Source organism: Ochotona princeps, chromosome 8 (genome assembly GCF_030435755.1).
Source record: "Ochotona princeps isolate mOchPri1 chromosome 8, mOchPri1.hap1, whole genome shotgun sequence".
In the NCBI taxonomy this organism is placed as follows: domain Eukaryota; kingdom Metazoa; phylum Chordata; class Mammalia; order Lagomorpha; family Ochotonidae; genus Ochotona; species Ochotona princeps.
In genome coordinates, this window is record NC_080839.1 from 12,031,999 (window position 1) to 12,044,147 (window position 12,149).

At 49.4% G+C, this 12,149-nt stretch overlaps 1 protein-coding gene across 2 annotated transcripts in view; it reads left to right on the forward strand.

Annotated features, from left to right (window-relative positions):
• The window catches only part of SNRNP200 (small nuclear ribonucleoprotein U5 subunit 200), a 45,280-nt gene that overhangs the window by 10,512 nt on the left and 22,619 nt on the right, over window positions 1–12,149 (forward strand). The window contains exons 1-9 of one of the 2 annotated variants that reach the window (XM_058667590.1): window positions 3,098–3,282; window positions 4,026–4,189; window positions 5,809–5,980; window positions 8,077–8,269; window positions 8,716–8,771; window positions 10,353–10,451; window positions 10,791–10,943; window positions 11,037–11,136; window positions 11,334–11,470. In XM_058667590.1, the coding sequence (XP_058523573.1) occupies window positions 3,238–3,282; window positions 4,026–4,189; window positions 5,809–5,980; window positions 8,077–8,269; window positions 8,716–8,771; window positions 10,353–10,451; window positions 10,791–10,943; window positions 11,037–11,136; window positions 11,334–11,470 (1,119 nt within the window). In that variant the 5' untranslated portion in view covers window positions 3,098–3,237. Of the gene's footprint in view, window positions 1–3,097; window positions 3,283–4,025; window positions 4,190–5,808; window positions 5,981–8,076; window positions 8,270–8,715; window positions 8,772–10,352; window positions 10,452–10,790; window positions 10,944–11,036; window positions 11,137–11,333; window positions 11,471–12,149 lie in introns of those variants that run through there. The other variant, XM_058667591.1, reaches the window with a different exon arrangement.

Consider the following 12,149-nt stretch of genomic DNA (forward strand, 5'->3'; position numbering starts at 1 on the left):
GCAAGTGAATCAGCAGGTGGGACAAGCTCTTTGGCTGACTCTGTCCTGTCTTTGTGTTTCTGCCTTTAAAGTAAACAAGAAGGGCCCAGTGTGGCAGCCTAGTGGTTGAATCCTTGCTTTTCACATGCGGGAACCCCAAATGGGTATTGGTTCACATCCTAGCTGCTCCACTTCCCACCCAGCTCCCCTGCCTATGGCCTGGGAAAGCAGTAGAGGACAGCCCAAAGCTCTGGGACCCTGCACTCACATGGAAGGTCTCAAAGAGGCTCCTGGCTCCTGGCTTCGGATTGACTCAGCTCTGACCATTGCTGCTACTTGGGGAGTGAACCAGCAGATGGATGATCTTTGTCTCTCCTTCACTCTGTAAATATGACTTTCCAATAAAAATAATTAAACCCTTTTACAAAATTTAAAAATAAGAATAAGCATAAAATTTTAAAAGTCATAGTGCTGGTTTTGCTCATAAAGGCACAACTCAATAGTATCCTTAAAAAAAAATTATTCAAGAAGCCAAGAGAAAGTTAAGCATGAGAGCAAATGAACAAGAAACAAGACAACTTCATTTACCGGTTTATGCCCACAATGCCTGCAACAGCCAGGACTGGGCTGAGCTGCAGCTGGGAGCCATGCACTCAATCGTGGTCTCCCACTTTGGTGGCAGGAACCTAAGTACTCGAGTCATCATCTTTGGCCTCTGGTAGTCTGTACTGGTAGGAAGCTGGAATCAGGAGTTGGAGCCATGGGTCAAACCCGGGCACTCTGACATGGAACACAGGCATCTTAAGGGCATCCATCCCACTAGGCAAGATGGCATCCAGTTCAATGCTCTTCAGGGAAACAAACTCAAGTCAAGATAAGAGAGTACTTGATGCTCATTAGATGGCTACAGTAAGAAAGATGGACAATAGCAAATGCTGACCGGGTTGTGGGAAAATTGGAGGGAATTATAAAACATTGCAACCACTTTGGAAAATACCTCAAGAAGTTTTACACCAACGTGAGTACCTGGCATACCTATTGAGACACTGACTTGGGGGGCAACCACCATTGATGTGTGCCAATCTTCGTATCCTAATTTTAAGACATTTTCATCACTTCCAGAAAAAAGTTTGTAGTAGGGACTGGCACAGTAGCCTAGTGGCTAAAATTCTCACCTTGCATGTCTAGTTTCCCATATGGGCACTGGTTCATGTCCTTGCTACTCCACTTCCCATCCAGCTCCCTGCTTATGATCTGGTAAAGCAGTCAAGGACGGCCCAAAGCCTTGGGGCCCTGCACCCACATGGGAGGCCTGGATGGAGCTCCTGGTCCAGCTGCAGCCATTGCAGCCATCCGGGGAGTTAAATCAGCAGAAAAAGATCTCCGTCTCTCTCTCTTTTTCACTCTGCCTTTCAAATAATAAATACACATTTTATTATTGTTTATTTTTATTGGAAAATCAGATATACAGAGAGGAGGAGAGACAGAGAGGAAGATCCTCCATCCATTGATTCACTCCCCAAGTGGCCACAAGAGTCAGAGCTGAGCCGATCTGAAGCCAGCAGCCAGGAGCTCTTCTGGGTCTCCCACGCAGATGCAGGGTCCCAATGCTTTGGGCCATCCTCGACTGCTTTCCCAGGCCACAAGCCAGGCTGGATGGGAATTGGGTCTGCCGGGATTAAAACCGGTGCCCATATGGGATCCCATTTTGCATTCAGTGTGAGAACTTTGGTTTCTAGGCTACCACACCAGGCCCAATAAATACATCTTTTAAAAGGCAGAAATAATGGGGCCCAGCACGATAGCCTGGTGGCTAAAGTCCTTGCCTTGCATGCACCAGGATCCCAGATGGGTGCCAGTTCATGTCCTGGATACTCCACTTCCATCCAGCTCCCTGTTTGTGGTCTTTGTGGTCTATGAAGGCAGTTGACAGTTCAAAGCCTTGGGACCCTTCATCCAAGTAGAAGACCCAGAAGAAGCTCCTGGCTTTAGATTGGCTCAGCTCCTGCCATTGCGACCACTTGGGGGAGTGAACCAGTGGATGGAAGATCTTTCTGTATCTCCTTCTCTCTGTAAATCTGACTTTCCGATAAAAATAAACAAAAATTTTTAAAAGTCTCCATGATGGGAACCTTTTTTTTATTGTGGCTCCTGTAGGTTGTGGCAGGTGGTTCTCTTGAGTACCTTCCTCTCCTCTCTGCATGCCAGCTCCAGCTCCTCTCCCCTTCCTCATGTGGAGACACATTAGTTCTTTGCAGGATTTGCCTTCACCCTGCCCGTCCTTCCCTCCCCCCTTAGACGGCCCAGGCAGAGCTGTCCAATCCCTTCAAGGTAGAGGCACAGATGTCACTGGGTATCTAAGAATAGATGCTATAGTATAGTTCTTCATAGACAGTCATATGTCCATCATTGTGGGCATGGACAATGGCAGAGTCCAGCATTCTATTGTCAAGACATAGTTACCAGTTTCATTGGGAGGCCATCTTTGCCTGGAAGTAGAGATGCATACTGCATTGCATCCTCACATCTGGATATGATGGTCTCTATTACACAGTTACTGTACATCCCCTTAAATGAAAAGCCACAAAACAAAATCAACAACAGGAAGAAAAAAAAGAAGTTAACAATACCATGAAGTTAAATAACATGTTACTGAATGTGTCGCTGAAGAAATGAAGAAGAAAATCAAGAATCTTCTTGAAGAAATGATGCTGCTGTATGACTATGAGTCATACTATATATGGTAATGATATGGGGGATCTCAGTGAGGGGAGAGGGAATTGGGAAGAGGATAAGGGAAATCCCAGGGCCTATGGACCTGTATCAGAAAATGATAATAATAAAAAGAAGTACAATTAAAACATAAATAAAATAAAAATACATTTTAAAAAAACAGATGCTGCCATGGGGTCAGGAGGAAGTAGACCATGCAGCTCTAGCCCCGCCCCTGCAACACTAGCTCCTCCCACCGCAGCGCTGGCTCCGCCCCTGACGTACTAGTACCGCCCCCTCTGCCAATCCGCCTCCTGCCGCACTAGCTCCGCCCCCTCCAACGCGAAGCCTGCGGAAGTGGCGCACATCGGGCCGCACACCCGTCCCGTGCCGCCTCGTCCTGCACTTCCGGCGCGCGACCCGGAAGCGGAAGGGTGGCTGTCTGTGGCCCGGTCCGTTGCGTCTCTCCTGCGTCGTTCAGGACCCGCACCGCGAGCGGCTTGGACAGAAGTCGTGCGTCTCTGAGGGCCCGGAGCAGCTGGCGCCATGGCGGATGTGACCGCCCGTAGTCTGCAGTACGAGTACAAGGCGGTGCGTGTGGGCTTAGGGGAGGACTGCGGGTGAGGAGGCCCCAGGAGAGCCGCGGGCCGAGGATGGAGGGCACTGTGGCGAGGGTGCAGGGGCATCGGGGCTCGGGTGGAGAGCCGCGGGGTGAGGGTGCAGGGGCATTAGGGCGAGGGTGCAGGGAACCGGGGCGAGGGTGCAGGGATCCGGGGCGAGGGTGCAGGGGCATTAGGGCGAGGGTGCAGGGAACCGGGGCGAGGGTGCAGGGCATCGGACCGAGGGTGCAGGGAACCGGGGCGAGGGTGCAGGGATCCGGGGCGAGGGTGAAGGGGCATTAGGGCGAGGGTGCAGGGCATCGGGCCGAGGGTGCAGGGAACCGGGGCGAGGGTGCAGGGAACCGGGCCGAGGGTGCAGGGAACCGGGCCGAGGGTGCAGGGCATCGGGGCGAGGGTGCAGGGCATCGGGCCTAGGGTGGAGAGCCGCAGCGTGAGGGTGCAGGGGCATCAGGGCGAGGGTGGAAAGCCGTGGGGAGAGGGTGCAGGGCATGGAACCGAGGGTGGAGAGGCATCTGGAAGGGGATGCCGCACGGGGGCGGGGGGGGGGCAGCCCTCATTGCCCTGTGTGCCCACATGGGGGTGATAGTGATTGGACAGTTCTTGGGGCTTCTCAGCTAGCTTCAGGGACCCCTTTATCAGCCCTCGGGCCTGAGCCGGTATTGAGCGGAGGCTCCACTTGTGTCCCGGGTGTCAGTAATGGTATGATCTTTCCAGAACTCAAATCTTGTGCTTCAAGCTGACCGCTCGCTCATTGACCGAACCCGCCGGGATGAGCCCACAGGAGAGGTGCTGTCCCTGGTGGGGAAACTGGAGGGCACTCGCATGGGAGATAAGGCCCAGCGGACCAAGCCGCAGATGCAGGAGGAGCGAAGGGCCAAGTAAGTACCAAGGAGTGTGAATGGACACCCCCCCTTGGAACCAAAGTCCGTCTTCAGCGTTAAGCAGCACTTTTTGTGGAACTGTGCATGCAAGATATCAGTAATATTAAAACATATCATTGAAGGTAGGGGGAGAATGTGAGTTTGAAGATTCTCTGGCCTTAACAGGTGCACCTCCGATGGCAAATAACTGATCCGTTCCTTTTTCTAGCATTTTTCTGGTCTATAAACTAGTTTTCCTCAGAGCATCTTTAAGACCTTTGGTATTTCTTGTTTCAGAAACTTTAATGTTTTATATAAGACATATTTATTTTGAAAGGCAGAGTGACAGAGAGGGAGAAACACACAGAGAGATCTTCCATCATCTGATTCACTTCGCAAAAGGTTGCAATGGCTGGGCCTGGGCCAGGCCAAAGCCTGGAGCCTGGAACTTCATCATCTGGATCTCCTACATGGGTGACAGGGACCCAGTACTGGGACCATCTTGCCCTGATTTGGCATGTTATTGGGGAGCTGAATCAGAAGTGGAGGAGCTGGTACTTGAACTATGGCTGTATATGAGATGCCGGTGTTGTAGGCGGGAGTTTATGTTGCTGTGCTGCAATGCTGCCTCTCCCCCTTTTTTTTTTTTAAGATTTATTTATTTTTATTACAAAGTCAGATATACAGAGAGGAGGAGAGACAGAGAGGAAGATCTTCTGTCCAATGATTCATTCCCCGGGCCCGGCGGCATGGCCTAGAAGCTAAAGTCCTTGCCTTGAATGCGCCAGGATCCCATACGGGCGCCAGTTCTAAACCCAGCAGCTCCACTTCCCATCCAGCTCCCTGCCTGAGGCCTGGGAATGCAGTCGAGGACGGCCCAAAGCTTTGGGATCCTGCACCTGCGTGGGAGACCTGGAAGGGGTTCCTGGTTCCCAACTTCGGATCAGCACAGCACCAGCCGTTGTGGTCATTTAGGGAGTGAATCATCGGACGGAAGATCTTCCTCTCTGTCTCTCCTCCTCTCTGTATATCTGACTTTGTAATAAAATAAATAAATCTTTAAAAAAAAAAAAACAATGAGCTGATCCAAAGCCAGAAGCCAGGAGCTTCTTCCGGGTCTCCCACGCGGGTTCAGTGTCCCAATGCATTGGGCCGTCCTCGACTGCGTTCCCAGGTCACAAGCAGAGAGCTGGATGGGAAGCGGGCCGCCAGGGTTAGAACTGTCGCCCATATGGGATTCCAGTGCGTTCAAGGTGAGAACTTTGGCCACTAGCCCACCGCGCTGGGCCCTCCCAGGGTGCTTTAGCAGGAAGCTGAAGTTGGAAGTGGAATTAGAATTGAATCCAGGCAGTCTGGTAGGAGCTTAGCTGCCACACCAAGTGCTCCCCCCGACCTGAGGTTGTTTTTTAAATGGCTGAGGAACCTGTTTCGTTGTAACATTTAGTGAGCCTTGTGAGAAGATGCCCTTTCCTTTTTCTCACTGTATCCTACAAAGAAACATTCTTGCCAGTGATTAAGGTCAGGGACAGTCATTTGCTGAGGATCAGGTGCAGTGATTCCAGAAGGAGGGTGGGGCTGATGTTCTTCCTGCCTTGGGGAAGCAGGTTCTGCTGTTCACGTCCCACTGTGTCCCTTAGGCGGAGAAAGCGTGATGAGGACCGGCATGACATCAACAAGATGAAGGGCTACACCCTGCTGTCGGAGGGCATCGATGAAATGGTGGGCATCATCTACAAGCCCAAGACCAAGGAGACCCGTGAGACCTATGAGGTGCTACTCAGCTTCATCCAGGCTGCCCTTGGGGACCAGGTGAGGTGCCAGAGAGAGTGCCCTTGTGGCAGAAGGGGGGTGTGTGTGTGAGGGGGTAACAGCCTGGAGGCACCAGAACAGCCTTGTGTCTGGGTTTCCCTCTATGGGTCATACTAGTTTGCGGAACTATTTACTGAGCATTTTGTTTAAGTGAAATAGTATTTTATCTGTCCTCTTTATTCTTTTTACATTAGCTTTGTAAGTTGGTACAGTTTATTTATTTATTTATTTATTTATGTTCATGGAAAGTTAGATTTACAGAGAGAATGAGACACAGACAGAAAGACCTTCCATCTGCTGGTTCACTCCCCAAGTGGCCGCAGTGGCCGGAGCTGAGCTGATCCAAAGCCAGGAGCCTGGAGCTTCTTCTGGGTCTCCCACATGGGTGCAGGTCCCAAGGCTTTGGGCCATCTTAGACTGCTTTCCCAGGCCATAAGCAGGGAGCTGGATGGGTAGCCGAACAGCTGGGATTAGAATTGATACCCATATGGGATCTTGGTGCGTGCAAGGTAAGGATTTTGACTGCTAGGCTTCTGCCCCATGCCCCTGGTACAGTTTTTAAACATGTTTTTTCACATCTACTGGAAAGGGACAGTGACAGAAAGTTATCAGTCAGTCCATCTTCCATCCATTGGTTTACTTCCCACGTGCCTGCCACATCGAGGGTTGGGCCAGGCTAAAGACAAGGACTTGGAACTCCATTGAGGCCCCAATATTTGAACCACGTGTCTCCCAAAATGTGTTGGCGGGAAGCTGGATTGGAAGCAGAGGCACTGGAATCTCAACCGGCAGTAGTATAGAATGCACTTGTGTATGTCCCAAGCAGCAGCTTAACTGGCTTTGCCATAGCACCCAGCACGGGTGCTGTGAATATTCATTTTCTGTTTAATAGAAGAGAGAGATGAGGCACATAGTGCTTGAGCAATCTCTCCAAGCCTCAGAAATAATATTTGGCAGAGCCAGGCTGTGAATCCCAAGCATTCCATCTCCAGTCTGTGCTCCTTTCTGTTAGATGTGTGTGAATAAATGGAGGCCTTTTGTGAGTCTCTCAGTCTGCTCCGAGAGGCTTTGGTGAGAGGGATTCTGGACTATGTGATGGTAATGAATTCTCCAAAATGTGGTGAGCTAAGGGAAGACTGGCAGCTGCCTCGACTGCCTGCAGACAGATGCAAGGCAGACTGTCACGGGAGCTCTGTCCTGCATCCTGAAGCCACCTGCTTATTGCTTTAAAACCAGATGAGTCTTCCCTCATGGCTTTCCATGGCATTTTCACTTTTGCATTTTTAAAGATTTACTTATTTTCTGTTTTTTTTTTTTTTAAGATTTATTTATTTTTATTACAAAGTCAGATATACAGAGAGGAGGAAAGACAGAGAGGAAGATCTTCCGTCCGATGATTCACTCCCCAAGTGAGTGCAACGGCTGGTGCTGCGCTGATCCGAAGTTGGGAACCAGGAACCAGGAACCCCTTCCAGGTCTCCCACGCAGGTGCAGGATCCCAAAGCTTTGGGCCGTCCTCGACTGCGTTCCCAGTCCACAAGCAGGGAGCTGGATGGGAAGTGGAGTTGCCGGGATTAGAACTGGTGCCCATATGGGATCCCGGGGCGTTCAAGGCGAGGACTTTACCTACTAGGCTAGGCCACCGGGCCCAAGATTTACTTATTTTCAAAGAGTTTGAGGAGTGAAGAGAGACAGATCTTTCATCCACTGGTTCACTCCCCAGATGGCCACAACCAGCAGTGCTGGGCCTTGCTGCAGCCAGGAGCTTTGTCCTAGTCTCACACATGGGCAGCAGGGGCCAAGTACTTAGGCTCGCTGTTGCTGCCTTTTCTGGCACTTTAGCAGAGAGGTAAAGCAGCCGGGATTTGAAACAGTGCCTCGTAGGATGCTGGCCTCACAGGCAGCGGCTTTACCATCGGAGCTACCACACCAGCCCCTGTATGGCATTTTTGATGAAGGAGATTGGTTGCGTTAAAGAAAGTGGTTACAGCCTGGTGTGTTAAAACTTGGTTGTGAGGAGTTGTGGCTCTTCACAGCCTGCTGCTGGTGATGTTGCTTGTGTGGTCGTTCTCAGTGTGGTTTGGTTTTGCTGTTAGCCTCGTGATATCCTTTGTGGAGCAGCTGATGAAGTTCTAGCTGTCTTGAAGAATGAAAAGCTGCGGGACAAGGAAAGACGAAAGGAGATCGACTTGCTGCTGGGTCAGACAGATGATACCAGATACCATGTGCTGGTGAACCTGGGCAAAAAGATCACAGACTACGGTGGAGACAAGGAAATCCAGAATATGGGTAACTGCTACGTTGCGTGATTTTTGTTTACCCCCAAGGAGGCATCTTGTAGCATCATTTGTTTAAAAATCTGAACACCAGGGTGTTCCTATCACATGTTCTGTTTCCTGAGGAGTTGGATAGATGGGCATCAGAATCTCTAAATCCCAGCAGTCATTTGTTCCTCCAAGACCCTGGGACTGTGTAGAAGATGAGCGGAAACTTCAGCCAAGTTGGGAGCTCAAGTGGGCACAACAGGGCTGATGGCAAGGTTGGCAGGCTGGAGGAAAGCTTAGCAGTGGCAGCATGGGTGGCACTTACATGTGGATCACCTGGGTGTCTGTGTGTCCTTAACCCTTAGGTGTTTCCGGGGGGGCGGCAGGCGGGGCGGACAGGTGGGGAGCACATTGTGCTCAGAGTGCCCTAACTGTCCACTGCCCTCTCTTCCGAATCCATCACCCTTCCAGATGACAACATTGATGAGACATACGGTGTGAATGTGCAGTTTGAGTCTGATGAGGAGGTGAGCCATAAAGCATTTCTTCTCATTTTTTGAAATGAATGTCAAGGGGCCTTTGCAGTCAGTTAATGAGGCCTCTGAGCTGAAGCGGGAATGATTTTATAATGTTATGTAGGTGTCAATAGGTTATTTTGCCAAAAAGATTGTTAGAATTTAGCTTTTCTAAAGCAAATTTAACTCATTGATGTGACATAAAACTTTAAAATAAAGCAAGCAGTTCAGCAGAAAGACAGACGGAAGATGAAGTGCCATAGGTACCTTCACTGACAGTCTGTTTTCTCTGTGCTCCTGCATTTTTACCTTTGTGTGATACTTTTTCTTTGTTACTGCCAGCTTGAAAAGGATCTCATTTTCTCAAGTGTATGGGTATAATTTACATGTCTGCTTGACTAACTGCTCCATTTGCAGCCACCCCTGGAGTTACCATTTAATAACAATTTCTTGAATATGACCAGATAGTAACATTAGGGCACCTGAAAAAGCAAAGGCTTGCCATGTTTTCTTAGCATTCTCCTGAAATGGAAGAGGCGGGCCCTGCAGTACGTGTGCATATACACCAGGACGGGGGAGGGATGGCATGGGGAGTTAGAGGACAAAGCACTGTGGCCTGGGAGCCGGCAGTTCTGACTGTTGGTCTTCGGGCAGATCATCTTACCTCAGTTTCTCTGTCTTTCAAATGAAGTGATTAAAATAGATGATTAAGTTCACTTCCATGGTATAAGGTTAGCTGGAATTTTTACTTTAAGTCATTAATTTAAACAACAAATGACAGAATGCTTTACTCATGATAGTTTAGCAGATAAGACATCTGCTTCGGCTTTAAGCCTGCTGCGTGCACGTGTGTATAGTGTGAGAATCAGTACAGGCACCAGCAGCCTGGCATGTGGCTTCTGTGTTTCGGAATCACCATCTGCTTCCCTATGCCTGAGTCCTTATAGCTCTTCTTGTTAGCTAGTAACATGTTTGGAGTTCTGATGGTGTGTATCGAGGACTGACTGATCCACTTGGTAGTCACTGTGGCGGCCTAAGGAGCAGAAGAACAAACGGGCATCTGATGAAGCTGTGCCCAGTGGGTATTCCATTAGATGTGCTCTGGAGTGAGGCTGGTCTGGATTCCAGTGAGCCATTGGTTTCACTCCAAAGGCATTGCTTTTTCTTTCTTAAGATTTGTTTTATCTGTCTGAAGGTCAGAGTTGTAGTGAGAAAGGGAGAGACAGAGAAGTCTCTCTGTCTCTCCACATGGCCACAGCAGCCAAGGCTGAACTAAACCAAGGCTAGGACCTTCTTCTGGGTCTCCCACCTGACTATATGGGCCCAAGCACTTGGACTGTCCTCCCCTGCTCTCCCAGTCTTTTAGCAGGGAACTGGATTGGAAGTGGAGCATTTGGGACTTCAACCAGCACCATATGGCATGCTGGTGTTGTAGGTGGCAGCTTAATGTGCTTCACCATGACAGGGCCCTCCACCTTCCCCCCAAATCATTGCTTTAATCCTGGAGCTAATTTAGGATGAATCAGGGGAGAGGTTCTGTAGTGACATATGGTCAGCTCCAGATCGTGGTTGAAGTTGGGACCATTTCTATAGGAAGGTGATGAAGATGTGTACGGGGAGGTTCGAGAAGAGGCGTCTGATGATGACATGGAAGGCGATGAGGCTGTCGTGCGCTGCACCCTCTCTGCTAATGTAAGTGCAGTCTCTTTCCCATTGCTGCAAGAACAGTTCATGGTGTGGCACTCCTTGCCTAGGAGTGACTGATGACTAAGTACATTCTGAGCCTCTTTTTGAGTGGGTGAGCCATGGTAACAAACAGTGGATATCCTCATTTTCTTAAGATTTCATTCCGTTATCTCCTTTCATGTAATAGAATCATGGTCTAGTATGCTCTTGAAATCAGTTGAGTTTTTTATTTTCTTGTGGAAACTTCTGTAAAGAAGGTGGGCTGTGCAGTGGCGAGTCACTTGGTGGCAGGGCAAAGAGGGCCGAGAAGGCTCTGGTGTGCTAAGTGCCTGATTGCGTTTGTAGCTTGTGGCCTCAGGTGAGCTGATGAGCTCCAAGAAGAAGGATCTGCACCCTCGGGATATCGATGCATTTTGGCTACAGCGGCAGCTCAGTCGTTTTTATGATGATGCCATTGTGTCACAGAAGAAGGCAGATGAAGTGTTGGAGATTTTGAAGGTATGACCAAGAGGACAATTGCATGTTCAGCTGGTGGGTGCGTGCTGCGTGTGAAACAGCAAGTGGTGACGCTGCCTTTGTTTTCTCCTCAAGACTGCCAGTGATGATCGGGAGTGTGAGAACCAGCTGGTTCTGCTCCTTGGCTTCAACACCTTCGATTTTATTAAAGTGCTGCGCCAGCACAGGATGATGAGTGAGTATACGGGGTATGCTTCTCTGCAGGTGTGGACGCAAGCCAGAGTGGTGCCCATGCGTGAGAGTGTGTTGCTTTCATGGTGTCAGCACTGGAATATATTTTTTTCCTTTGTTCTGTACCAAGAGTGGAGGTTGATTTATTTTTTTTTAAATCTCACCTTCCCATCCCCTTCCCTTTCTTTCTGTTTTTGGCAGTTTTATATTGTACCTTGTTGGCCAGTGCCCAGAGCGAAGCAGAGAAGGAAAGGATCATGGGAAAGATGGAAGCTGATCCCGAGCTCTCAAAGTTCCTCTACCAGCTCCATGAGACGGAGAAGGAGGATCTGATCCGAGTAAGAGCTGTTGCATTCCTGTTGCGATCTGTTTGCTTTGGAAAAGGGACAGAGGCTACAAGATTGCAGCGTGAAAGAGGAGGGTGAAGTGAAGCGTGCTCCTCAGTTCTTTGTGTTTGTCATCGGGTACAGGTTAGAATCCACACGTTGACACTGGTGTGGTCCTCACCAGCACCATGGCACCTTTGTTGTTGTACATGGTGTTTTCTGTAATACTGGAACAGAAGATGTGCATTTACTTAATAACCCACATTCCTACTCCTGGTAACTTGTGATGTTGGATTGTAAAATATCTACTTCTGATATCTCTGTTCTGTGTACTATCCCTTTGAAAGTGTTTGCTGGATTTTTGTGGTGGGTCCTACTGGGAGGTATCTGAATGTAAAATGTCATCTTTCTATTTGGGGCTTTATGAGAGTACTTCAGAAGGTTCTTGGAAAAATAAAGTGAAAAGGGAAGTCTGGTGGAGATGGATATGGTTCAGTGTGGCTCATCAGGTGGCAATGCCAGCATCCTATGTTGGACTGCCGGTTCAAGTCCCAACTTCTCAACATCCCTTCCAGGCTCCCGCTGATGCACTTGGGAAGTACTTAGGGACCTAAGTACTTGGGCCCCTGCCATCTTGTGTGGGAGACTAAGATGATGTTCTTGGCTTTGGCCGAACCCAGACCTGACTATT